Source organism: Hydractinia symbiolongicarpus, chromosome 1 (genome assembly GCF_029227915.1).
Source record: "Hydractinia symbiolongicarpus strain clone_291-10 chromosome 1, HSymV2.1, whole genome shotgun sequence".
Taxonomy (NCBI): domain Eukaryota; kingdom Metazoa; phylum Cnidaria; class Hydrozoa; order Anthoathecata; family Hydractiniidae; genus Hydractinia; species Hydractinia symbiolongicarpus.
Genome location: NC_079875.1, coordinates 5,950,049 through 5,977,839, shown reverse-complemented (window position 1 = coordinate 5,977,839; position 27,791 = coordinate 5,950,049). Strand labels below are relative to the sequence as shown.

The window sequence follows — 27,791 nt, the reverse complement described above, 5'->3', positions numbered from 1 at the left end:
CTATAAAAAAGCACACGCTTCAACGTCCCAATTTTAGAAGACATAAGATTTTCCCTGGGAACAAGGTTTGTATCTTATATTATTTCATCTTCAGACAGCCAATCAAATTCGTCATGTGACCGTTCATGTCTTGTTCTGATTCCGTCCCAATACAAAAAACCTAACGAGACTTGGGGAAGAAGTTGATCCCGGTAGAACAGTCCGTTATAATACTTCAGTAAAACAGTAAGGAGAAAGCAGGAAAAACAGCTTACCTGCTTAATATTTTTACTGTCAGCAAATGTTACGTCTTTAGAACAAACAAATGAGATGAAACAGCCAAATAACCAAAGCGCTTTGCACCTAAATTTTAAAATATGTGTAATAATCCCTTTCTATAACTTTTTTGTTAAATTAGGTTTACTGAATGAACATTCAACATTAAATTTTGGAAGAGACTCAATGCTTCTTAAGTTTTTGTATTTTGCAGATTCAAGTGTTAATTTTTGCTTTCTAACTAACTACATAGGACGACATATTTAGGTGTCTGCTTTCAAAGTTAGTAGGCTCGCGCGCTAATCGAAATTAAACTTCTGTTTTTGTCACGTGTGTCGTCGTACAAAACATACATGACAATTAAAAAAAAAGACTCAGAAACTCGTGTTTTTTTTATATTCTCTGTTGCTCTTTTCTTTTCTTCTCACTTCAGAGTGGATGTTAATTAATGTTGTTTCGTTTATTGAAGGCTTTGGTTCTTATTTTGAAAAAAGCGCGCAAACGGGTTTCTACGCGATGCAATATTTTGATTTTAAATAGAGAGTAATGGTCATATGCATTCTTGTTAGGTAGATAAGGTTAACAGCAGGCCGCCGAAAAAAAGCAAATTGTTGAATTTTCATCGTGGTAAAAGAAAAGAGTAGTTAAAACATTAATTTCAATGCCTTTCGTCTCATTTAAAAATCTTCATTTCATAGATAGCTAATTCACCCTACATGAAAGAACATTTTCTGCCAACCAGAATTATCGTGTGCCTACAAAACTCTACAAACATTTTCAAATATCTTGACACAATTTTCTGTCAGAATACAGCGCGTTACTGGCATTGTCAACATCGTTCCCAGCACCTGTTGTCTCCTTTTTCTATTTTGGGACGGCAATGCTTCGATGCATCGCCTTTTCGGACGGTAAAAATATACGAGGTCTTCGCGCTGAGGTCGAGGTTGTGGCATAGTTAATTATTGTTCACTAAAATCTGCCATCTTTAAATTTAAATTGCCAAGATTTCAGATTTTTACTTCTTAAAGAAAGCTTCTATTAAAACTGCAGAGTCAACACGGGACAGGAACTTTGTCTCTTTTAATCAAGGTTTGTTTTGACTACTGTTCGATCATTATATGGAAAAGTCAACATGACTTTATAATCAGGTTATAAAAAGATACACTAAAGCTTAGAGAGGAATTAATGGTTCTTAACCGAACAAAATCTGAATTGAGTGTGTTTTGTTTTCACTTTAAAATATCTTACTATAACCACATAAAAATAAACATCTTTCTAAGTATTATAATACAAAATGTCAAAACAAACCTATTTTTTGCTTATTTTTAATGTAACACTTTGCACTGATTAAACTTGCTTACTTGCCTGGCAATGCTCCTTCGCTCTCTTTCTATGTTGGTTATATATACTGTATATATATTACATTCTTTCTGCATCTCGAGTATTATATCGTAAACATGCCTTTTTGGCATGAATTGAAAAAATCATCCCACCTCTGTAGAAGGCGGGAATAATTAATGGCGATAGCCTTGAGTTTCAATACAACTTTGTCTCACATAATTTCTGAGCTTGGGTATTAAGGTTGCTTGTTTCATACAACAGATATAGAGCAAAGTTATCATTAGTTGCGATTTTCTCACGGTTACGGTCAAACAAATCTAACAAACTCATAATTTACGAAATGTTTTTATTGGAAGGGGCAGTACGTGTCAATAAACATTAATTCAAACAGTGATTGAACTCAATATGTTAAGCCATCAATGATATCATACGAATAGACAATATTGACTTAGTGTTAAAATTCCATGCATGACTAATATTACCTGACCTTAAAACACGAAGTTGCAATAAAAATGATGTGAACAAAATATAAGAAAACAAAAAATAAGTTGGTAGTGTGTGAAAAAATCCACAAGTTTGCCGGTCCTCAGATTTCGCCCGTTGTACATATATTCCGTATCGGTATTTCGTATCGGTAACTCGAATCGGTATTTCGTATCTTTTTGTTTTGCATGAAGTAATTTTAAATTTTAAACCATTTTAAACATATTGAGTATTATTATAGAGACAAGCAAAGCAATTGTTGTTGCTTTGTCATAAGCTTTTGCTGTTAAAAATCTCACAAAATCCTTGACTGAGGTAATTTTGCAAGTTGGTAAAACAAAGTAAATTTGCAGGATTTTGGTGTAGCTTTTCTGTAAAAATTTAATCTTTTTGTCAAAACAATAAAGCGGAAACTATTATTATTCGCGGGCTTTAGAACATTCTTGTCACCAGATCTTTTTGGGATAAACCACGAAAGTAGATTTACCTCAAAGAGCTCTGGGGACGAGAATGGCTTAAGAGCGTAATCCAGGTTTTGTGTTTTGCGAAAGTTTATGATGTTAAAGTAGTGAGTTGGAAAGCGAGTGAATTGAAAGGCGAGTGAATTGGAAAGCGAGTGAATTGGAAAGCAAGTTTATGCATCCATTTTAAACTGTCTTCACAACGCACTCCATCCTTGTTATAATTTTTGTATGCGCATGTGTTCCTCTCAAGTCTCTATAGCCAAACGTATAAAAGTCAGATTACACTGCCGCCATAGTTATATGTGCTATGAACTTTTAAAAAAATACTTTTTAATACACAAATAACTTTACAGTTGCAAGACGGTAAAATATAAAACTTTGAAGTTTGTTTTTCCATGACACTTCAAAAACTACTTACATTGCGGCACCAAAAATCTTTTTACTATGTCAGTCTGGGTGATACATAAAATCAATAATTCTCTAAGCAATGTTAATATACAACTTTTCACTCCACAAATTTAACCAAACGTCAGCTATGAAAAACGAACGTGGTGGATTCTTTGTCCACTTTGCTTTAAGAAAAAACCGCCATAACTGTGTTTAAAAACAAACGCATCTCACTTAAACAATAACTAATATAAACTAGCGGAAATAAATTTGTCCTCTTTTTAAGTTTGTTCGATAACAAATAAAAGTTGAGCTGTTTATAAGATGTTTTATTAAAACACAACGAGAAGTGATGTGTAAACAAAAAACTCATCGAAATACAACTGTGCCAGTAAAAAAGATCGCAACGATGATCTTGTTAAAAAAAACTTCTGGATGGTACTTTCATCATTTTTGATCATTCTCGTCCCCAGAGCTCTGTCAGATGAACCTTGAAAATACTTTTTTCTACTTGAGGTTTATCTCAAAGAGCTGTAGGGACGAGAATGGATTTAAATCTTACAAAGATATATAACAGACTCTTTTTGGCTGTGTTTTAAGCTTTTTTATTTATTTTTTATCCCTCTAGGATTAAGTTTATTTAGGTAACGCGGCATTAAACAAACAAAAAATATAACATAAAAATTTAAAATCTTTACCTTTTCGCAATTCACAAACTCTCACCCGAGAATTGTTTTTCAGATGTTAAAGGCGCTAGAGCTTACTTGATGATTTTACGCCGCCAGCCTCATGTCAAAAAAGCCTGAGGACCAGGTGGTTGTATACTCAGAACATGTTTATTTACAAGATTGCACGGAGATAGCTGTAGCCACGAGTCTAATATTAACATCGTTTTTATCGACAACTTAGAACACCGCATTCTGCAAACTAGTCTTTTTAGATTTTTTACATTGAAACAAACCAATGTAAAAGAACCTAAAGAGCCATGGGGACAAGGTTGTGCATTATGCAAAACAAGTAAACTAAACGCCCATCTAAATAGAACAAAACAAGGGGCGTAGTTTTCGTTGGTAGGTGGATCTGGGAACAGCATAGAAACTACGCTCCCTTCAAAGTGTTTAATTCGCCCAGCAGCGATACAACTTATGACCATAAGGTTTTAGGTTCGAGTCTCCACTTCGGCGCACTTTATATGTCGTGTTGTCAACTCTTTGGTACCTCTACTGACCGCGAACCGGCTTGTATGGCAGGCAAGCAAGTTAGGTGGATGGTATACGTATTTCTGGCGGTAATGTAACATAGTGGCAGTCATCCAGTGGTAATTGTAAATGTTGCGCAAATTTTTTTTTTATACCATAACTCAAATGTCCTGCTTACTTTCTACGCCTTCGTCCCGTCCGACTATCGTAGGAGTAGAAAAGTCATGGGGACGCGGTTGAATGGTAGTGGTGCGAACTCGTGATTCGAATGTTTTCCGTAAAAACTTTAACGAATTGCATAATCACAACAAACATTTTTCCCCCGCAAAAAGATTTTTCCCTTAAGGTAGTTGAAAATGGTAGGAGGTAGCAATTTTAAAAGATATAAAAGTTTTCATCTTTACGATTTGCTATTTGAGATATTTCGTGTTGTAAAATGTCGAAGTTCTGCTAAATAGGAGCTTTTTACTAGCAAGTTTAAAGCTTGTTGGAGTTAACCTCCATTATCTTCGCTAATATTTAAAATTTAATATATACATATGATGTTGTCGAACAATGTTCATCTGTTTGGTCTTTCCGTAGCAGAACAGAAGGATCCATGCTGGACTTATAGGCTGTTTTATTAGCCACGAAGGAGTTCGTTCATATTGCGTGTTCTCCATTGTAGCTACGAAATGCCTCCAAAACTTTTAATTTTCACCAAAGGTACAGACTTGGTTGCGATACATTTATCACATACCCATTCTGCGTTTTCTTCGTTTGTTAAAAGTTGGTATGCGATGTCAGTCATCCCAGTACACATGCGATGATACCAAAATTCACACCCGGCTTCGCATAAAATCGCATCGTCCGCGTCACTAACTTCTTTGGTGCATATGCCGCATGGATACAAAATCGGGATATGTTCAGAGTCGCTATCTTCAGATTTCGTTTTCTAGAAAATAAAACAGGTTTTAATTTCAAGGCTGTGGTCACACTGTGAATGATATTGCTATATCATTCAGTGTTAAAAAGTAGTAAAAACGGTATTATAATATACCGTCACATTATTCTAGATTCTAAATCAATTAGACTGATGTAATTTCTGATATAGAGCTACAGCATCAATTAAGATTTTATTTATCGAGGTAATAAAAGTACAGTGGCAAAGGCCATCATTTCCATATCAGCCTTGAAGTTGCAACAAAGTTGCGAAGTATACAAACTTTACAAGATTTTAACTTTATATTTTTATAAAAAAGACTTTGCAGTTTTTGTATGAGATATTTTGTAGGTTTCTTGCTTATCAATCCCTAACCCTCTAACAAATTTTCAGCACGATATGGTAGGTCTTGACCCTCTATGTTTACTGCTATTGTGGACAAAAGAAAAACAGAGTCAAAACGGTCAACTCTCTGCAGCCAGCAGGCGCAAAGCTGCTACTTTTGCGCACATGTAGGCTAGGCAGAAAGCGTTTAAAATTTGCTGGTGATATTTTCTAGCACGTTAGCACAACAAAAAAAATCCACGTCGGGGCCCACGCGGGTCAAAAAATTTGGGGAAAAAGGTCGTGCTTACATCAGCAACAATCAGGAAGTTTTAACAGTGTGGATTCTAAGCCCAATGTCAACATTGACAAGTGAATTTTGACAAGAATGAAATGTGCGACTGCAATAAAAAACCTGAAACATTAATCGTCCTATTACATTATATTTTGCTAATGATTGTAGACTGCTCGTTCTGTCACTGGTTGGTTGCTGGTTCTCTCCTCATTCTCCACAAACTGTTGGTTATCTCTGTAGTCAATACATTCGTCTCTTGTCTTTTGAGCGCAATAAAGTATATTTCTCTCACTGATTTTGTTTGACCTTACTAGCGCTGATTTTTGCTACAAAACATTTTACCCCATTATTTTCCCTCATTCTTCAGAACCAACAGAGTGTTGCTAATGTCATACAGAACACAGGGTTGATAGTGGGACAAAGCCTCTCCTAAAACGATTCTGTTGTTAAAACCTAGTTATATCTACGTTTTTTTACAGGCTTGCAAAGTTACTCAAAGGGAGTTGACGAAATTTCGCCTGACTTTTCTATCCCAAATTTATATTTTGGATATGTATTGTGAAGATAGGCACCGAAAAACTACCTATCTGTAAATGACAATTATTTGATACAACGATAATTACTCACAAGGAGTGAAAATGAAAAATTAATAACGAAAAGTTCGGAAACAAAATTTCAACCTTTTTGACATTTCGTTTCTTTTCCTTCACGTTTTTATATTTCTTGTTTGTATCTCCTTTGTTGGTTTTGTCTCGTTTGTTTCTCCCATTACTATCCTTCTTTTTGTCATGCTCTTTACTTTTGTCTCGATTACCCGGTTTTTCTGCTGCACGCTGCTTGTTTCTGCTAGATTTACCTTCCCTCTCCCTTGGTGCTTCTGGTGATGGATCTTGCGCGATAGTTCTTGATTTCTTGCGCATTTTAACAACCTCAGAGGGGGAGAGTAAATCGACTCCTCCCTCCTTTAGTTTTTCGTTTTCATCAAAATTTCCTAATAGAAACAAACTTTGCTTTCAATAAAAAAATTATCAGGAACATCAATAAAAACAACAACAACAACAACAATAATGAGAACAAATTATACCTCTTTTGCGAGTTTTTCCTTTCTTTGGTGGCATTGTTAAATTTATTTATTTATTTTTAGGTCTATAAAAATAAAAACAGTGTGCATGTTATATCCTGTCTAAAACACCTAGAATGAAAAAAATATCAAAATGTGAGTTCTCTTAGAAAGTCTATAATAACTTGCAGTACAAATACCAGTGGACAATTTATCCTTACTTAGTACCATTTTTTAAATATCAGTTTGCATCGTCTAAGCTGTACATTCTTTACTGGACACACACCCAAAGTAAAAAAAAAGAACTCAAAAGCGTGAAATCACTGAATATGCTTTGCTGTAAGCTGGATAGTAGAGAAAGATCTAATCTTTTAGATCCAAACAATAACGTTTGTGGAAATAATTTATCCGATAACAGGACTGTCCCCAACTATACCCGGTAAACAATCAATTCGAAGACTAAGAAAAATCGGTACCATATGTCAAGCATAATAAAATAAATGTACTCTTTTCCAGGTAAACAATCAATTTGAAGATTTAGAAAAATCGGTACCAACCATAATAAAATAAATGTACTCTTTTCAAGGGAAACAATCAATTTGAGGACTTGGTACCACATGTCAAGCATAATAAAATAAAATGTGCTATTTTCTTATTTTCCTAGCCTACACTTTTTTATTAAGCCAAACAATTTTTCATTTTATCTTTAAATTGCTGAAGGCGAAATTTTGATTTCAGCCTCATATTCGCTAAGAAGAATTGTTAAATTTATAATATATATATATATTTTTTTCACTTTATTATTATTCATTGGGCAAGAAAAGAACAGATTGAAAAACATTTTTCGGGTTTCCTGTCAAATTCTTTTTATAGATTAACCAGATGTATAAGGCAGTTGTACCCCTTAGTAACTTGGTTAGTTATAAAAAAAATGTACATTAAAAGAAGCTTCAAAGTAAATAAAAGTTATTTTAAATATGCACCTGATCAAATTGTGCAATACATGTACAGGATCAAAACATTGCCAGTGTGATATCAACAAAAGTACACAGTCATTACACAGAGCCTGATAAATGTTTTTTTGTCAGTAATATGTAAAAAGTGTTTGCTGTTGCCATCTAAAAGTAAGATCAATCTTGAAACATCCTGCAACCCACACAAAGATAAAGATCTTGAAACAAGTTTTTAAGGTTCATTATCTCAAACGTATTGCCTATTAGGGAGTTTATCAGTTGTAACCATCTTATTCACAAAATAATTCATCTAAGTTGGTTGATCAATAAAGTATTTATATAGAGCTCCTAAAATGAAAGTAAATAACCACAACTTGACCTCGATAAATAACAATGTTTTTCCAACTTGAAGAGGTAATAACAAAATAGGTACCACTGATAAACTATTGGTAACTAAAATGTCTTCATCTTACATATATACCGCTATAACTATAGAGTTGTGTTTTACAAGAATACAGAACAAAATGAATGACATTATTACAAGGCTGTTGTAAGGCACAAAGAAAGATATTAAATTTTGCATATAACCAATAATTATACATCAATATGACGTATCTTCAAATAATATTGTCGTCGTGCAGCTCAATACTTGGATTTGTTGGTATATTCTTACATGCATTAGGGATATACTTACTGACGAAACCAAATACACTGCCATCGAATCAAAAACTATATCTCATAAACATAAGTGCTGCTGAAATTGCTATCCAGATATTTCAGACAGTTATGCTGAATGTGATGAAATACCCACAAATATACAATGAGTTGACAACGTTTCAATATTATTTTAACTGCTTGGTGTGGATTTGCATACTCAACTTGTTAACAATTGATCGGTTTCTAGCCATATTTCTAAACATAAAATATAATCTTTACTTAACTAAAAAGAATACAAGCAGAGCAATTAAGACCACTTGGTTTTTTGGAGGAGCCGCCTATATCACAGCAGTTGTCGTACAGAAGGTGTTAAATTACAATTCCTTAAAGTTTCTACATCAACTATTGGCTCCAATTTTTATGATATTAACAATAATAATATTCTCCATAACATATATTTATATATATATTAAGCTGCTAAAAATTAACAAATATGTGGGGCGAAGCAAAAACAGTGAAAACAATAATGGAAACAGTAATCAGATTAATTGTAATCAAAGAAATCGGCGACACTGTATTCCATTCCTGATGGTCTTCACATTCATTATTTTTATAATTATTCCAGAAGCTACTGTCATCGCATTGTTTTATGTGTATAATTTTGATAAATATGCTAGCGATTGGTTTCCTTTAATATTAATAACTCATTCCTTAGGATTTATCACTGATGCGGCTGTTTACATTTTTTTACATCCATCCAATAGAAAGAGATTCCTGCATCTTATACCATGTAGAAAGAAGAACAACATCAATCAAAATAATGACAGAATATTTCATTTAAATGTAAACCGACAAAGGTAACAATGCCATTAACAGACGGATATAAAAATGTTGGGATAATATAATTTATCGCTTAAAAACATCTGATTAAATGTACAGAATCAAAACTTTAGCTTGTTATTGATTTTTTATTTTAATTATCATTATGCAATCTTGTGTAAAACACAACAAGAGTTTAATAATTCCACAAATGGTTAATGTGAGGGCTGTTTGCAACTCAGAGGAAATATAACATAATAAGGAAAAAACCTTTCGCTTAATAGCTCACCATAAGATTTAAGGGGGGCATTACAAAAAATTTTGCACCAAATGAGTAAAGAGTAAAGCTTCAGTACCTTTCTTCACACAACATTTAAAAAAAAAGATGAAAATACCATTCTTTAGTTTTACCATATTCTAAACTGAATCAACCCTGATATACGACCTAAACTAATTTTTAACTATAATCAGTGCTTCATAAAAGCAACAATATTTTTCATACAGATTGTATGTCATCTATGTTTGAAAGCAAACTTTAAAGCATTTCTAATGACAGATACAAACCTAAGATGAAAGTAAACAAACACCAAAAACTGTGACTGTGTTTTTCTGACTTAGTAAGTTTCCCCTAGGGTGGTTGCAAGATAAAATATGGTGCTTTACTACTACCATTAAGCAGACCATTTTGTGAGAATTTGGGTAGGTGGCATACACACAGTTTTGTATGCTTCTCACAAAACAATATTCGCATTCTAATTTTAGTATTACTTTTTAGCCTACTGCACAATAACATTTTTTCTATAAGAACCAGTAATATCTGACCTATAGCTGACTGTTTTTCAAGACTTTTTTATCCTGATTTGTTCTTATTTTATTCTCAACAGTAAGAACACAATTTTGTAATTTAGCCTTTTGTCTTTACATTTGGATGTTTCTTAAATTCCCAAAAATCTGTTTGAAAAACAAATATGATATTTTATTCTATCTTTATTTTACTCATGAACAATTGAGCCAAAGGAGAAAGGTTGCAAGCAATGGTGGGTCAGTCGGTAGATGGTTTAACTCATGCCTGGACCTACAGTTGTGAGCTTTAAACACTCAAAAACAGTATTTGTGGTACCTGGAAACAATTGACAGGGTATATAAACAAATATATCAATCATATATAAACCACTATTAACAGTTTAAGGCAGATCATTATGCTGTTGTTTATTTCTTTATAGTATAAATTACTGGGTATAACATTCTCCCGGTCGGAATGTCGCATGGTACAACTTTCGGTTGAGGGAAAATACGGACATTTCACAGTCAAACTCTCACAGAAGAAGCTTCGATTAAACAAGAACTACAAGTATCTAAATTAAACTAAAGCTAAACTAGCAAAAACTCCTTAAACTACACAGTATTTCATGTTTGAAGTTAGAAAATAAAGATTCTGTAAAAAATTCAGCCTCTATTTTGAAGAGGTGACTGTGTGAACAGCATGTTTTCCTTCAAACCATAATGGCTACTCTGAAAAATAAGGCTCCGTAATTGGTTTAAAAGTATCATGTTAAATTTGCCTGGGATAATAAGTGTGTGTGTCAATTTATCTCTGGTTGTTAGTTTTTTATAAAATCCATAGTTAAAAAAACTTCCCTTGTATTCATTTCTTATGTTTTTTTAGTTAAAAATTCTGTGGTGTAATGGTAAGATTCTTGTGGAGAAATTCTGTAAGAGATCCAGGTTTGATTCCTGGTGCACACTTTTATAAGACTCCTGCCATATTATACCAAGTCCAAGTGTTCCAATTCAATGACAAAAGTTAAAATTTATCTAAGTGCAATGATTTCTTTAGCATGCCACTTTGGTTTACTCAGAAATAATCTGCAAAAGTGTATCCCAAGGACCACTTCATGTTACCAGATATTGCTAAAAACGTCTCACATTTCAAGAAAGCAAAAAATAATATTTAGTTAATAAATTTTGTGTGGCAGAGCATGAAACAGGCAATATATATAACATTAATTGTTTTTGTTTTTGTTTTCCAGAAATAATATTTTGATTTTACCAATAAAATGCTTGATTTATTTTGCCAGTAGTTAATTCCTATTTATCTTGCCAGTAGAAACTTACGGTAAAAAGTACTTCTATATATATATATATATATATATACTGTTAGTAGTTACTATCAGAGGGACAAATAACCCTATTATACTCCCAACAAAGTTACTGCAGGTGGAATAAATGCTTATACAACTTATGCTCCAACTTTGAAAATGGCAAAAGACTTGGGGCCTTAGTAGTTTGCCATTGTATGCTGTATAAAATTATATCCACTTTGAAATCAAAAAACTGTGTGTAAAGTCTTAGGAGATAACATGATTGTATTTAAACAACAGTTTTGAAAGGATTATTGCATGGCATAGTGATAGACATTTTAAACACTGCATTTAGGTTTTTCCTGACTGAACAACAAAAAGGAGCAGGCACTGCAAAAAAATATTAGCAGCTAACAAGAAAATGTTACTTTTTTTTTTACTCTAGCATAGCTAAATAGCTATAGACCTTTTTGAATGTTTACATTTTTGGCAGTAAGTCCTTGTTGCTCTAACATTTACGTGGTAGGCAAAATGATGCGGGAGGCGAACCCAATGGGAGTGTGCTTGGACCACTTATCTTCATCATCCTCCTTGGAGATATAGACTGAAATGTGAGTGACAGTATTGATCAGTCATTTGCTGATGATACAAGGGTTGTCAAGAGCATCAACTCTCTCAGGAACATGGGCAAGTTGCAAAGTGACCTTCAAAAAATTTATGAATGGGCAGAAGATGCAAACATGAAATTTAATGGTCTAAAGTTTGAGGTCATGCGTTATGGCACGAACGACAAATTGCACATTGTATCTTTCCCCCTCTGGATCCATCATCACAGAGCGTGAAGGACTAAAAGATGTTGGTGTTACATTATCCACCAACTGCTCCTTTCATTCCCACATATTGAAAGTAGTAAATGACAGTAAAAACATGATGTCTTGGATTTTAAGAACTTTTTACACCAGAATGAAGGACCACCTTATGACCATGAGGAAATCTCTGGTTCTTCCTCTATTAGAGTACTGTTCATTCCTATGGAGTCCACATAAAGTTGGAGAGATACAGATGATAGAGATGATAGAGGCATTGCTATGGTCCTATATACGAAAAATCCTAAACTTGACCAATTATAACTACTGGGAAGCATTAAAGGAACTGAAATTGTCATATTGAAGAAGAACTACTTTGTTCATCACTAACATACTGCCAAGCAGTGAGCGGGATTCGATCTGCGGTCCCCAGAACTGGGAGCCGCAGACAAACCCACCACACTACGTGCGGCAATATGTTAGTGATAAACTCAGATAGTTTATCCGGATGGTGTATACATATAGGTGAATATTTATCATAGCACATCCGTATTTCATTCTCAACAGAGAATGGTTGAAATTGAAACTGAAATTGTATTGATTGGAGCATAGAAGGGAAAGGTATCAAATAATTTATATTTGGAAAACCATGGAACAGTTGGTACCAAATGTCAATCTGAAAATCCAAAGCTATCTTCATACTCACTTCCGTGTGGTCCATACAGTAGGGTGGCAGAGTTCAGTTTACCAATCCTTGGTACAAAGCTCTTTAATATTCTCCCCAAATCTATCCGTAATTTGTCTGGTTGCACACTGGACCTCTTTAAAAACAGCCTTGATAAATATCTATTCCAGATACCAGATGAACCACAACTAGTAATCACGTTAAGACGGGCTGATTCAAATTCGATTACACATATGCACACATTGGTGTAAAGTGGATGTTCAATCCAATGGAGGACTGGCACACAACTGCTAATCCTGAAGACTTTCTTCGAAAGCCTACAATAAGGTACAACAACAAGGTGGAAAGGCCTTTTTTAGCCTGTTTTGTTTTTGGATGGAAACATTGTTAAGGCTTTAAACTAGACTATTAGGAACTCCCGAAAAAATGTGTTAGGCCCTGTTAGCGGGATATCGCCGCTAAGGGGAGAGGGGGTCTGAAGTTTGAAAAAAAAAATTTGTTCGTGGCCTGAAAATTCTTCGTCCTTCGCAAGCTTAATTCCTCTTGTCATCAATTCAGATAACTTTTATCTACAAAACATGCTTCTGAGCCTTCCAAGATTTATCCAAATGTGTGTATCACGGACGGAAATTCGCTAAAAGAGGGAGGGAGGGGGTCCGAATCTTAGCGGTGATATCCCGCTAATGGGGCTCGAAAAGAATTTTCGAAGGTCCCTTCAAGTGTAGATGGATAACTTCTGATTGACATATATTGATATAAATTTGTAATGATACCTTTGTGCATAAAACAGACTGAAAAGGACCTTCATTCACCTAGTGCCCGCACTTTTCTGCCTGCCACGCATTTATTAAAGCGAAAAGGTTTTATTGCGAAAAATGTGTAAACATTAAAGAAGGTCAATACATTGTGCATTTTTCTATCAATATTAACACAATATATAAATAAATGTTTACTTACTATGCTAAATGTTTATTTATCTGAGTATGCCTCCTAAAAAAGCAGCAAACATGCCAAATTTCGAATATTCAATTATCACGATTTTGGGAAACTTGCTTGAGATTATAAGCTAGGTAGCTAGCTATATACACAGAAACAGTTCAGTAATGTGGGTCAAGGCAAGAGCCATACCTCTTTAGAAAGCAACAATTTACAGGCAACAGAATAGACAGCATAATACAAACACAGTATCTTTTCTTTTCTTCAAGTCTGGTCTTCTTGTCTTGTCGCAAGCGATTTGGTTTCTTTGTTTATGATTTCCGTGTTAAAAAAACACGAAATATTGTATTACACCCAGGCTTTTTAAAAAAAGGCATAGGTACAGGGGGGCGGGCGATTTAAAAGGAAGGGGTGGAGATGCAGATAAAGACCTGGTCTTCTTCATATGCACATTCCAGGCGCGAACCAGGTTTTAACTTCAGGTAAACTCAGTACTTATTTTTATAGGGAGAATTAAAAAAGAGATAAATTCTTTTTGCCCGGGTATTTCCCAGCATAAAATTTAAACAATTCGTCTTTTTTTACAAGATACATACTTTTAGCCTGGATATTTCTCAACTTTGAATAAGATGTATCCGTGACATTTAAATATTCCTTTTCAAAGAACTTTTTATAGTCCAGGGGCGGATCTAGGAATTTTTTTTGGTTAGGCAAAATTTCATAGATTTTTTGGCAAAGTAATGTCAAGGGTTGTGGTGTTGTACGAGGTAAATCGGCCGTTTTGTGTTTTTGCTGTAAAAGGAACTAAAATTTTCCCAAAAGTAAGGTTTTTAGTTATTAAGAATCCTTCTAGATTAGAAACGAAAGTTTCTTTATAGCCAAACAAATAACAGTAACCCCCGTAGTTTTACCACTTTATCCTTGTTAAAACATGCGGATGGAAAATGCGTCCGGTTAGCAAATTCGATTTAAAACAGGGTTAGCGTTTCCATAATTTCTTTGAATCACATACTGGTATTAAGTATCTTAGCATCTTTTTTCGTTTTACGCACATAATACGAGAACAAGTAATAAGTTGGGGATTTGCTTCATTTCAAAACATGCAATAAGTCTAATAACTAACAATACAACAAAAAATTACATTACAAGACAATTTTAGGAATAGATAGTCAACAGTAGTGCAACGTAGAAATATTGTTTGGAAAATTATAGTCTGTGTTAAGAACCTGCAAATGCACAAAGAAAACCAGCATATAAAAGAATGAAAGATTTCCAGTTAGACTTACAGTGTAAGATCGCAACATATAATAAACGTGTACAAAAAGTATATAGTAATCACCTCTTCATGAAGTTAATACAGTTTAGCATTAGGGTTACTGGTGTAGTTTTGCACCAATTTCTATTAAGCATTAATTTTAATGCTATGAAATTCCCACAAGAGAAAGGCAGTTTATTAAGCCAGAAAAGAGTTAGAAATTAGAAAAATAACATCAAAACATTTAACATGTCTCATATTATTTACCCTTACATGTCCCTGTCAACTATGTTTAAAAAATATTTTAATACTGTAAAATCTTTAAGAAAGTTTTAGTAACTATAAGCCAATTATGAAGATTCTCATATAAAAAGCAACATATATACAAATCCTACTCATACCCATAAGTTGACATGACATTTTGTTAGTTTACAGTCTGTAACAGAACGTTTTTTAACATGCAATTCTTGTTTCGATCTGTATATGTTTTACGTGAAAATCATTTCTATGATTTACTTGAATATTCACAAGTTATTTTGATTGATTTTTTTCACCAACTTTGTGGATTATACCAGATATATATCCATTGTTTACAGTTTTCCAATATTATAAGGATTCAGAACAAATCTTCTGTGTTATTTACTTGAATATTCATCATAAGTACCAGGGTGACATCAAAATACAAGTTATTTTGATTGATTTTTTTCACCTTCTTAGTTCCTCTTATGAAACACAACTTTGTGAATTATACCAGATATATATCTATTGTTTACAGTTTTCCAATATTATAAGGATTCAGAACAAATCTTCTGTGTTATTTACTTGAATATTCATCATAGGTACCAGGGTGACATCAAAATACAAGTTATTTTGATTGATTTTTTTCACCTTCTTAGTTCCTCTTATGAAACACAACTTTGTGGATTATACCAGATATATATCCATTGTTTACAGTTTTCCAATATTATAAGGATTAACAAATCTGTGTTCTTTTAATTGATGGTGATTTTCGTTGTTAGAAGAATATTCATCTTAGGTACCAGGGTGACATCAAAATATCTTATCCTAAAACAAAATTATATACGTTGTATTGCTCAGCAAGATGAGAATAAGAAATATTATAAAACAAACTTGGACTATTCTTAGATTAGGTATTGCTTCATTCTTTTGTTTTTAGCAATTTTATTACAATTAAAAGTAACATGGGAAAGTCAAAGAGATCTTCTCGTGTTCTTAAAAGTTTTAAAATGAGCAGTGGGATGTTGCATATAAAATGCACTGTTTAAAAGTTCCCACAAAGTCAAAGTTCTTAGGGACAATCACAATAAAAAAGTATATGCTAAGCGTATAAATTTGGCGGTGGGACGAGGTAGAATCCTTTGCCGTTTAATTATATCTCATACTGTATACATCGATTTCTTAGAGAACAGAAAGTATTAATAACTTTTAGTGTCTACCTGCTTAGCAGGGACACATGGCCGAGTGCTTATGGTTTCAAGGACTGACAACATTCAAAGATTACCTTTTCTGATTTGATGTTTAGGGGAGGGAAAGGGGATCTGCAGATCTATTAACATTTAGCTTGGACTTTTGCGTTCATGAAAGAGCTGTCCCTTAGTTATCTTACAAGAATGTATTCTCTCCCTAACAGAAACAAAGATACACAGTTGCATAAACGGCTACACAAAGCCTACACGAAGCCAGTGACCCTTAAGACGTTAAAGAAAAAAAACTAACAAAATTCCAACTAATACACATACAGGTAGCTAGTAATACTCTATACCGAATTTAACATACACATCAAAACATCTCTCGACCGCCAAGGCAGTGTTGACATAAATTGCCTCAGTTAGCTATCTCGTTTAGCATTGGGCTTTTATGTTTATAAACAATGCATTTGATCAAGGCCAAGTTAAAACCTTTTGTTTTGATAAGAAAAAGATTTAAATTACACGTTTTGTAAGAACATCTGGTGGTTTACCACTTTTAAGAATAGTTCTTGACACAAAAGTGCCTAAAATTCAGGAGCAGCTAAAACTAAAATATTTCAAGTATTACTGAATTTATTGTCTCTTGCAGAGGAAGATAAAGGTTTGGTTTGAGACAACAACACGGCACACGTGGCCAAAATACTTCTCTCCAGCATTTCCAATCCTTTCAATATCTGAAAAGGTTTCCAAATTCAAAACTTCTTTATTTAACTTAGGTGGCATACAATTGCTTTAATATTCTAGACATTTGAAGTGCTCCCTGCAATTGGACCTGATCCAGGTAAACCATGTTGAAAAAGAAACATCCACTCCATGTAACCGTACCCGTGGTCGTTTTAGGCGTTTAAACTTTAAAACCCACGGACGTTTTAGGCGTTTTTTCTTCACATTCCAGAATTTCATTCATTGGAACTTGAAAACCCGCGGACGTTTTAGGCGTTTTTTCTTCCATCTGTGATTTTCATTCATTCGGAACTTTAAAACCCGCGGACGTTTTAGGCGAATAGACATTTTGCCTAAGATCGCCCCGGGTTTGCTTATTTGAGTAAAATAAAACACGCACGCCGCGCATCGTCATAGTCGAAATCGGCGGATGCCAAAAATAAATTGATAAAAATAATTTAGTTTTTTTTATAGATTATTCTATCTATAGAGAATTTTTTTTCTAGTTCACAAAACTAGGCTTAGGCAATTGCCTAGGCTGCCTAACCCTAGATCCGCCCCTGTAGTCACTTGCTGTGTTTAAACTTACGGTTAGAATACCGCCTCACTTCTTATAAAGAATGAAAAATTGTAGTTTTCTCGTTTTTAGTGTAAAAAAAGAATCTGCGAGAAAGGGTTTGCTAGCCAAAAGGATGTAACAAATTTATATCAAGGGAAAGGATTATCTGCCGAAAAAATGTAAAACGTGTATCTCGTCCCCCGGGACAGAGTGTGTCCTAATATAAAGAACCTAACAAATCCTGGGGACGCAGTTTTAAAACACCAGTACTCCATCTTTAAATTCATAACAGATAAATTTTATAACAACTAGCAGGGCTATTGTCAAAGCTGCTCACTATCTCGTTCCCGGAGCTTTTTTCGCTTTCTAATATGTGGCTGAGATTAAAAACTGCTTGCTCTAAGGCGAGCCAACTAAAGAAGGAAGTTGTGGTTGCCTTATTGTCAGAAGCTAGCCGCGAATAGATTACCTGACACTGAAAATGGATTTCACCTAATTCCAGAAACATCTCTCCATATTTTAGGTAATGATAATACGCTTATTTCGACGTTCGAATTACCACCAATGTCAACTCCAACTCACAAGCGAACATTCCAGTAGCAGCAATATATAGGAATCACGAGAGCGAAAAGAAGAGGAAATATAACGACCGCGTCATCAACCTTGAACATGGCTCATTCACTCCACTTGTTTTTTCCATTAATGGAGGTATGAGTCAAGAAGGTACCATATTTCACAAACATCTCGCTGAAAAGATTGCTAACAAGACGGGACAAAAGTATGAACGAATAATGTCATGGATAAGATGTAAATTAAGTTTTGTAATAATGCGTTCTGCTTTGTTGTGTCTGAGGGGTAGTCGTTCTGTGAAGGTTAACGTGGAGCCAGCTGATGACTTCAGCTTCGCATGTGACGAAGCCAGGCTTTGACATTCTGTTTTAGTTATTATATTGTTTTTTATATTGTTTGTTGTTTCAATATTTATTTTTGTTGTTTGTTTGTTCTAATCGCTGGCACACATTAGGCATCAAGTCCCCAACAGTCCTCTCTTTTTCGTTCTCGCAGTTATCTCCTTCTCGAATCTTTTTTTAGTCTACATCATCTTCACGAAAAATTTTTAACTCGTTTTTATATAATATATAAATAATTTTATTACTTTTATTTATTACTGTACATTAATAATAATAATAATTTTTTACTGTGGGATTCTAATGCAAAAAAATGATAATACGTATCTCTGGCGGTATGGTAAAATAGTTACAGTCGAAGGGGAGGAAGAGCCAGCCTTTAGTAAGGACGTTAAAACTTCCTGTACTGACTTAATTACCTATCGTACACAGTATATTAAATTGAGGCAATACAAATTTTATTTTCGTATGATCTATACTAGTCGGAACTGCGATCTCCATCTTGGGCTATATCTGGTATTTGTAAGAAACGCCGCTTGATCAACCTCGTCCCCAGGACTATTTGCTTCTCAACGGCGCTGCGCTTTCTGATAGTTCTAGCGAAATAGCCCTGGACCAGGCTGGTCACCGTATCGCATCTGATTGGCCCATGGCGTTACCCTAATTATGCAACGCTTTTAGCTGGCGTCAGCAAAAATCCTAAAAGTGATACATAAACAAATATGGCACCGGAAGATGTGGCGTCGTTGTTGTTGGTGGTTTTAAATCCTTAAAAAGCATTATTTTTCCTTTTTAATCTCATTTCCTCCACCTTTTTTTAAAGATGTCTTAGCTAAAGTAAGAATTTCTTTCAAATATACGATATTTTTTGTTAAAAAGTAGTCGGTGTTGTTGCTAGCCAGCTAGGGTAATGCATTCATAAATATGGCTCGAGAGAGAAGTGAAGTGTTGCAGGTGCTCTTCTTGTTAATCTCTCGTTGCAGAAGATGTTGCCATCTACGCCTAAAAAAGTTTATAAAGGTGGCAAAGGAGTGTGTCGAATTTGTGCTGAAGAAACATCAGCACATCACTTGACCAGAATTTTTTCAAAAAGTGGAAAGGAAAAATCCTTACATCACAAAATATTCAGAACATGTGGATTAAACGTTTCCGAGTTTGAACTATTGCCTACAACAATTTGTTCAAAGTGTGACAGGTTTATCAATAAAATGTTTGACTTCCAGAATAATGTACAACAACAACAAATCCATTTACAACAGCAAACAACAGTAAAAAGATGTGCAGTTTTTTCACCAAACCAGCAGTCAAAACCAAAAAAAATCAACATTAAAAATGAAAATTATCCTGTCCAAAAAAACTGTTTCCAGTCAAAAAAATCTCTACAATTTACGCCATTACTAAACATAACAAATGAAACAGACATAAAGTCAAACACAAAAATACTTCCTAAAGAACTTGGCAAAACAAAACAACCTCAAAACGACTTCATTGCTGAAGATCAAGAAAAGAAAATTATTACTGCATTACAAACAAGGACAATTGATATTATCATAACTACCATAAAAAATAATTGCCCTAAATTAAAGATAATTAACTCCTATATATACGGAGGTGTGGCACTCGAGGCCCAAAATATGCTGATATCAGCAGCAAAAATCTGAAAATCATAAGGCAAAACCACATTTTTTTTAAAATTACCCAGGGCTAAGTGTAGTTTTGATGGCTTTGGCCAGCACTGAAGCGTGCGATAGTTCATGTCAAACTGCTAGGGTTTCAACATGGCTAGCTCCTCAAAAGCACCAAAGATTGTTAGGGGAAGCAAGTATAGAGTTTACCTTGGAACTGGAGAGAAGGCAAAGGAGTGCTACGAGAACTTAATACGTCTAAAAGAAGAGTTAAAGTTTTTATACAACCAAGATTTCTTCACTTGGGTTCATGAAGTTTTGAGGGCACACCACAATAAAGATTCCAGAAACAGTATTATGTTACTAAACTCTTCAAAGAGAATGGTGCATACTCCATGCAGTAAGAAAATAATTGCAAACTGTGATCTAACTTTAATCAGATTGTCAGACTGCCTAGCCAGCTAAGTTTAGTTAGTATAAAAGTAAAAAGAAACATCAGATATCTTATGAAAATAGTTATTGACATGATGGCTTCTAGCTAGGTATAGAAAGTTACATAAAATTTTATTTTATTTATTTAGGTGAAGTTGTAGTACTAAAAAAGAAAAGACAATCATCAAGTAGCTCGTCTAAAGATTCATCGACTTCTTTTACTTCACCTCTCTCATGCTTACTTTCACCAACATATGATAGCAGCAGTAACACAAAGTCTTCAATAACTGGTCCTAATGATACACCACGTGTTGTTATTGTTAGCTCAAAAAAGGCTAAAACTGAAATGGAGATTGAATGTACTAAAAAAGATTCAAATTTCCCATCGATGGAAATATTAAAGTATATACAGCAAATTTGTAAATTAGAGTAGCTGGCTGATTTGTTTCTGGAAAGCATGATATATATATAGCTATATGTGATTTCAAAGCTTTACTGTTTGCAGGTGCAAGTCTTTTGCCAATGTTTTCATACATATTTTATTTTTCACTAGGCCTTTAAACCAATCAACACCACATTTAGAACCAAAGCATTCTATCTGTTTTAAAAGGTACACATTAATTTTAATTATGTTTGTCCTTACTAATTGAATGCTTTCTTAGAAGCTTTATTTTATTAAATTAGATCTGCAAAGCCAACTAAAATAAATTTTAATGATGACCAAGATATTGGAAATGATACAAGGTATATATAGATTGTTTATGGGTTAATAAGGTATATACATAATCATTTGTGTATTTATATATATTTTACTTGTAGCCACGATGATGTTTCAGCCTTGGATGTGACATTGGATGATGTTGAAGAATTAATTGCCCAAGAAACAGAAGGGCAGGAAGACATTGGAGATGATGAAATTGAATATCCTGACTTGGCATCAGATCCATATATTAGGTAAATATTTAAATTAAGTTATGGCTATAGGGCTGGTGTATCTCAATTGGTAGAGAAAACGCTTAGCGTTAATTGAGGGTTCGAATCCCTCCCAGTCCCTTCTATACTGTATATTTATTTAAAAAAATATGAATTGTGCAAATGTTTGTCAAGTGTTTTGCCAACAGTATTGGTGTTCTAGGTGTAATTATGGAAGTTTGGATGACGAATTTCAAAAAATTGACGATCCTAAATGCATTGCATCAACCAGACAGTTAGAATACTTGTTAGGGGATACCTGTCATGAAAAAGACTGTAATGCACAAATTGTTAACATAGAGAGCTTTTATATAGGTATGAACAGATCCTCTCTATATGTTTTATTGCTAAATAAATAGCAAACTTAACATATTCACATTATGTTCAGGATATACTATCAAGTTAACTTGGAAATGTCTAAAAGGTCACAAAGACTTTTGGTATTCATCTCCCATATATGGTTCAGGGTTCGTTATTAATTATATTGTCGAAAGTGCTTTAGTATTGTCAGGTGGTCAAATAAATCAATTTTCAAGATTTTGCAAATTTGTCCAACTTGGAAAACCTAATATTTCAACCTTTTATAAAAATCAAAAATTATATGTAAGTCCAGCAGTGCAACAGACTTATGATGATATAGAACATGACATTATTGAAAGCATGTCCCATCAAGACGAAGTTATCATTTGTGGTGACTGCCAGCTAGATTCCCCTGGTTGGTCTGCTACCAAGGGTACCTATACCTTCATGGATCATCAATCTAAAAAATTAGTTATGATGCAATTTGGTGACAAAAGAGAGGTAGTAAGATATTTGCTATTTTGATTGCATGAGTAATTCAAAACACTTGTAAACTAAAAAAAATATTGATAGGTCAATCTTCAGTCCACGAAGTTAGAAGTACACTTATTTATGAAAGGTATGAAATACTTAATCAGCAAAAAGGATCTCAGAATTGATGAAATATGCACTGATGCTCATGCAACTATAAAGTGCTTGATGAGTAAGTCAGGATTTTTAAATATATATATATTTTTAAACTTTTTTTCTAGCAGTTCTCAACATTCTATTGAATTAACTTGTAGAAAAAGAACCAATATTGAAAGCAACACATCACAGTTTAGATGTATGGCATAAGGCAGGAAAAATAACAAAAAAAATCTCTCAGGAGGTATATAACATAACTTTTTTATACCCATCAGAAATATATTATACAAACTACAATAGTGTACAAATATAATATGAACTATAGGTCTCCAAGAAAAAACAACTGCAGCCACTTATTAATCCTTGGTTGGCACCCATAAGGAATCACTTTTGGTATTGTTGCTCACACTGTGAAGAGGATGAATTAAAAATGCGAGTTCTTTGGATGCGTTTACTTAAGCATATAACTGGTGACCATTTACAATGCGAACACGAACCTATGGAAGAACCTACTGAAGGAAAAACTTGGTTAGATCCAACAGGACCATCTATGGAAATTATTCGAAAGCATGTCATGAAAAGTTCTTGGCTAAAAAGCTTTACATATTACACCAAAAATCGACACACAGGTCTTTTAGAGGTAAACATTGTGAAAGGAGTTACTAACACTGATATATTTTGTTATAAAAAGTTACTGTAATATATTTTATGTTACATGTTGTATATGTAATAAATTAAAAAAATACGCTATGTGGACAGGAGTTTTCTTACTAAGATTTGTACTTTTATTTAGGCATTTCATAACTTAGTGTTAGCCTACTGTCCAAAGCGCATTGGGTACAAAAATGATGCTTACATCACCAGACATCAATTAGCATATTTGGACTTTAACGGTCATTTAAATCGAGGACAGCTTCAAAAAAAAGATGGTTCACTTGTTTATGTCCGCAGATATGGAAAGAGGACAAAGCAATGGTTTTTAGTAGCAGTACCTAAACCAAAGGACTATATCTATATACGAAGTATGTTCTAAGTTCAACTAACGTTTATTATCTTTACAATAGTTATACAATAATAAAATTATGTAAAACTAAAACATATGGTAAAATATATGTATATATAAAAAAGGAATAAAAATGTATATCTATATATGTGCATTATAGGACTCATGGCAGAAATACTATGGAGACGTCATGTTGACAGGGGAAATGTTAATCGCGTAGAGATTGGACGAGAATGTACTAAAGCATTACGTCAAAATATTGCTGCAACAACTGCTCCTCCCATGGAATTATTACTTGAAAAACATCAAGCAAGAGAAGAAATGAAACTCCAATAACTCTTATCTGTTGGTATGTAGTGTAGTTTTTCTGCCTATATTTTTCATTATTTTATATTTTATCGTAAAGCCTCATACCTATCCATAAAACCTCTGTAAATTCCATCTACAGAAGGAAAACGTTCTCTGATTTTTCGTAAAATGCAAGAGGGTATGACTTTTCTATTACCACTACCTAAGTGTCCCCAAAACCACATTATGTACTGCCGATAGGCAGTGTATCGCCAGCAAGCATTTTCTTCAGGATCAAATGGGTACTGAAGCCAATCACTGTTTCCACGCATTGCAAGGTCTAGAACCCTGTCATCAAGAATAAGATGCCTGAATTCAGCATTTTCATGGTTCTTTATATTATTTTGGCAGCAAACTTGATCCCTTTCTTCTTCCATTTCTATACATTGGCCACATACACACCAGCCTGGGGTGTCCTCTGTCCTTCTCCTATTACCATGGCCCTCAATGTCAGATTTCACTAATTTCCAAGTGCTCGGTGATTTTTCTGCCATATCAGCTAATATTTCTCTTAACTGTTCGCTTTGAAGACTTTCACAATACTTCTGAAATTAAATGCCAATATAAATTTAATATATATACTAATAATGGATGTGGATAAGGTTAAAGTATATAATTAAAAAAAAATACATACAACACATTCATCCTTTGTGTCTGCTGATCTTTTTGATAATAAATCACCAACATCAGCTGGTCTAATATATTTTCGTTTTCTACTGGATGTGACCTACCATATTCCATATACACATATAAATACTTATTAACACTTTTTTATATTTTGTTTTATAGGTATTATACACAGAAATGTGCTGGTACTTACTATTTCGTTTTTATTTTTACATTTTGTTATGTCACAAGCACAAAACTGATCATCACAATTGCTGCCATTATTTCTGCAAGGACATCGGATACAACGACCTTTGCACTTACAGGAAATATTTTCCACTGCATCCTATATATATATATATTGAAAATGTTACTACATTAGTCTTATAATTTAAGTTTTTTATTGCAAGCTATAATGTATATACTGACTTCTGGTTCTGTTGATCCATTACTAGTTGTATCATTGTAACTATTCCCATCTACTAAATTTGAACTAACTACAGCAGCCTAAAAGCAAAGCCATACCATAATCACATTGATAATTTTTATGCTATATAATGTAAGTGCTTTGTAATTTAGTCTTCAAGTGTATACGTACTTTTACCAAAATGGGTAGCAAGGTAAACAATTATTGTTTAAAATTTTTCACCTGCTCTCTGAAGTTTTTGCATTTACATGGATCACATAGGCAAAATCCAACTGTGCATTTTACCCCAATTTTACGACAGTCACACCTTTTTTGGCAGGAACCTTTGCAACTACATTTTGTTTCAATAACTGGGGCGCCACCAATTATGGCATTGATCTCACTTGACAAATCTTGATCAGCATAGTCAGTTACGGAGTTGTTTGACGACTTTGGATTTCTGTAACTATAAATTATACAATAAACTATAAATAATCATTTTTGTTTAGCTAAATATAAGCTGCCAATATGTTAACTACCTAGCTATGTAACTAGTTTTATGTATGTCATAGCTAACTAAATTTATTATTGGTATATATATATTTTTTATATTACATTTGACTAGTGATGTATTGTATTAAAATTGGCTCTACCTACATCTAGCTAGCTATAAATACTGTTTTAGCTATAGCTACCTTCTTGTTGTTGTGGGCCTGGATAACATCCTTCTTGCAAACAAATTACCAATGGGTATATCATCCTCGTCATCATTATCTTGCATGTTTGGTATATCCCACATAATAGCAAGTTTTTATTCAAATATGTATATATACAGACTAGGGTAGCCTTGGTTAAACTCCCTGTTCAAGAACAACGTCAAACCACGTCAAAGTTGTCCCTTTTTGAACCTTTCAGCGTTTCTAATTTATTAAGTACAAAATGTTATGTACCCAAGCGAAACAGGTGTTTTCTATATCAATGCGACCTAAACATCCTGTACATAAAGTCTCAAAAAGTGGTAATATCGTTCACTCTTTGCGTATTCCGTTATTACGCGAATAAATCGTATTTTGCTATTTCCAAGCCCCTAGACGAAGATTTGAGCTCGATACATATAGGAGTTAATTATCTTTAATTGATGCCATTAAGCAACTTGCTACAGATGAAATAAGCACTGCATGCAAAAACTTATGCAAGAAAAGTGGTGGCTCTGTCTTGTTTGAAAAGAATTGTGACGAAATGATGTTTTTTAAAGAAAGCAATTTATGGTCAGAAGTCACACAATATAATCCATTTTTAATAGACATATTGACGGCTGTAGCAGGCAGAAAACATATTGAGCATGATCTACAGATAAAATTGTGTTTTATTTACTCAATTTTAATGCAGCACAGATGGCATGAATTGTCCTTAATGCAAAGAATAAATACAGTACTTGTTATTGAAGGTGGCTGCAGCAAACAGGTAAAAAATACATGTTTATTGATTAAATAACATAAGTCGTACAAATCTTAAAAATCAGTTAAAAAATGTGACAAACAATACAAAAAAACTTCACACCATGGTTAAATTCCTCTCAAATACACATCCGTTGGTTAGTTATAAAAATTGTTAAATAGTTGTTTAATAAAATTATTATGCTTTATATTCTATATTTTTATTGCAAATTTGTTTTAGTTACAAAAAAGACTCAACAAAGTTGGCTATTGTTTATCTCCTTCATCAAGGGATACGTTGTTGAAATTAATTGGAGGTAATTTTATGTCAAGTGCAGTACAGATTGTCAAAAGTGGTTTTACGCTACGTGTGGAACGACTGACAACTGGGATTTGAAAGTTTTAGTTAATTTGAGAAAATCAATCAACAATGAAGACCTTCATCTTCTTGCTTCAAATCTTATAGAAAACAGAATCACATTCAACCACCTCCCTAATGACCACCCCAAGGAAAATTTAAGAACAATTTCCCGTTGTAGGTTCATTCCAAGTAGAGAAGAATGGGAAGAATATACAAAAACATCGGCAATAATCGTTGGAAGGATAATGGCAGATTTTTTTACACAATTTTAATTTTTCAAGAAAGTGTTACCAGAACATATTAATCATGAATACAGTGAAGAAATGAAGAAAAAATCAAAAATTATTAGCATGCCAATCATCAATGCTAATGAAAATAACTATCAAGATTGTGTTGTTGCCCTGAGGACATTTGAATGTTGGATAGCTGAAATATATCATAAAGCAGGTTTGCTTCAAGATAAGCCTGATGTGGATGATACAATCCACATTCCAGAAGGTCCTGCAATGCCTGGACAAACCTATGGTCATGTCGTTCATACAGAGAATGATCCAATGAGGGATATGAAGATTCCCTTCTCTGGAGATCAGCTAACTCGTGTCCGTTTTGCCGGAGCCAAAGATTTGATATCTGGTGCACACACACTGACTGATCGATTAGAACTTTGTTTGTGGTGAGTGATACTGATTAAAAAGTCGAGAAGATGGATGTTGTTTATGATCAACATACTGATCCTCACCCAAAATTCTTTCAAACAATCTGTATGCATAGGCACAATATTTTAACTTTAAATAAATAATTGTCATAGGGCAGTTTTGTTTTTTGTGCTTTAACTCTGTTGCGATAGGTAGTAATATATCCTCATATCCTGCTAAACCTTTGCAATTACTTATTCTTATTTCTCTTTTTTAAAAAATGCTTTTACGATTTGGATTTGCAGTAACCACTTTGCAATTTTCTATTTTCAAAGCTTTTTTTAAATTACGTAATTTCGTTGGTGAAGCAGTTGCAGTCAAAGCTAACATGATACTGTGAGGGAAGAATGCTTGTAAAACTGATAAGTTTTGAAATTCTGTACGAAATTCTTCACTCCTAGATATATCATACAGTAATTCATCAATTTTTTAGCTTAA

At 33.7% G+C, this 27,791-nt stretch overlaps 5 protein-coding genes and 1 long non-coding RNA gene across 6 annotated transcripts in view; 2 read left to right on the top strand and 4 right to left on the bottom strand.

The window, feature by feature from the left end:
- The window catches only part of LOC130634132 (hemicentin-1-like), a 34,646-nt gene extending 31,201 nt beyond the window's left edge, over positions 1-3,445 (bottom strand). Inside the window, exons 1-2 of the mRNA XM_057444598.1 lie at positions 2,962-3,445; positions 255-342 (exon numbers count right to left, since the gene is read on the bottom strand). Of these exons, the coding sequence (XP_057300581.1) occupies positions 255-342; positions 2,962-2,963 (90 nt within the window). The 5' untranslated portion in view covers positions 2,964-3,445. The remainder of the gene's footprint in view (positions 1-254; positions 343-2,961) is intronic.
- An 888-nt stretch (positions 3,446-4,333) lies between these two features.
- Positions 4,334-6,878, bottom strand: LOC130634073 (pygopus homolog 1-like). Its single transcript, XM_057444595.1, has 3 exons — positions 6,755-6,878; positions 6,351-6,661; positions 4,334-5,063 (listed from the first exon to the last, which is right to left on the bottom strand). Exons 1-3 carry the CDS (start codon positions 6,786-6,788, stop codon positions 4,797-4,799), a joined length of 612 nt encoding a protein of 203 aa, XP_057300578.1. The 5' UTR covers positions 6,789-6,878; the 3' UTR covers positions 4,334-4,796.
- A 7,154-nt stretch (positions 6,879-14,032) lies between these two features.
- Positions 14,033-18,599, top strand: LOC130634121 (uncharacterized). Its single transcript, XR_008982140.1, has 2 exons — positions 14,033-14,149; positions 18,158-18,599. It is a non-coding gene; the product is annotated as an uncharacterized LOC130634121 (long non-coding RNA).
- Positions 18,600-20,277: 1,678 nt separating this feature from the next.
- LOC130634041 (uncharacterized) lies at positions 20,278-25,616 on the top strand. The gene is made up of 13 exons (XM_057444593.1): positions 20,278-20,567; positions 20,749-21,001; positions 21,153-21,209; positions 21,284-21,343; positions 21,419-21,553; positions 21,735-21,886; positions 21,960-22,372; positions 22,445-22,574; positions 22,657-22,742; positions 22,824-23,138; positions 23,292-23,520; positions 23,662-23,850; positions 24,639-25,616. Exons 1-12 carry the CDS (start codon positions 20,321-20,323, stop codon positions 23,835-23,837), a joined length of 2,253 nt encoding a protein of 750 aa, XP_057300576.1. The 5' UTR covers positions 20,278-20,320; the 3' UTR covers positions 23,838-23,850; positions 24,639-25,616.
- On the bottom strand, positions 22,734-26,004 carry LOC130634089 (uncharacterized). The gene is made up of 5 exons (XM_057444596.1): positions 25,557-26,004; positions 25,105-25,327; positions 24,885-24,962; positions 24,484-24,801; positions 22,734-24,394 (listed from the first exon to the last, which is right to left on the bottom strand). Exons 1-4 carry the CDS (start codon positions 25,658-25,660, stop codon positions 24,610-24,612), a joined length of 597 nt encoding a protein of 198 aa, XP_057300579.1. The 5' UTR covers positions 25,661-26,004; the 3' UTR covers positions 22,734-24,394; positions 24,484-24,609.
- Positions 23,897-24,598, bottom strand: LOC130644246 (P2X purinoceptor 7-like). The gene is made up of 2 exons (XM_057449815.1): positions 24,581-24,598; positions 23,897-24,394 (listed from the first exon to the last, which is right to left on the bottom strand). The coding sequence occupies exons 1-2, from the start codon at positions 24,596-24,598 to the stop codon at positions 23,897-23,899; spliced, it is 516 nt and encodes a 171-aa protein (XP_057305798.1).
- Positions 26,005-27,791: the final 1,787 nt, after the last annotated feature.

Coding starts and splice junctions, on each gene's coding strand:
- LOC130634089 (XM_057444596.1), bottom strand. CDS start 25,660: ATGTGGGATATACCAAACATGCAAGATAATGATGACGAGGATGATATA. Junction 25,328..25,556: donor AGGCCCACAACAACAAGAAG/GTAGCTATAGCT, acceptor TATAATTTATAG/TTACAGAAATCCAAAGTCGT. Junction 24,963..25,104: donor GCAAAAACTTCAGAGAGCAG/GTGAAAAATTTT, acceptor CTTTGCTTTTAG/GCTGCTGTAGTTAGTTCAAA.
- LOC130634041 (XM_057444593.1), top strand. CDS start 20,321: ATGGCTAGCTCCTCAAAAGCACCAAAGATTGTTAGGGGAAGCAAGTAT. Junction 21,554..21,734: donor GCATCAGATCCATATATTAG/GTAAATATTTAA, acceptor TTGGTGTTCTAG/GTGTAATTATGGAAGTTTGG. Junction 23,521..23,661: donor GGACTATATCTATATACGAA/GTATGTTCTAAG, acceptor TGTGCATTATAG/GACTCATGGCAGAAATACTA.
- LOC130634073 (XM_057444595.1), bottom strand. CDS start 6,788: ATGCCACCAAAGAAAGGAAAAACTCGCAAAAGAG. Junction 6,662..6,754: donor AGGAAAAACTCGCAAAAGAG/GTATAATTTGTT, acceptor TGTTTCTATTAG/GAAATTTTGATGAAAACGAA. Junction 5,064..6,350: donor AGAAACGAAATGTCAAAAAG/GTTGAAATTTTG, acceptor TTTATTTTCTAG/AAAACGAAATCTGAAGATAG.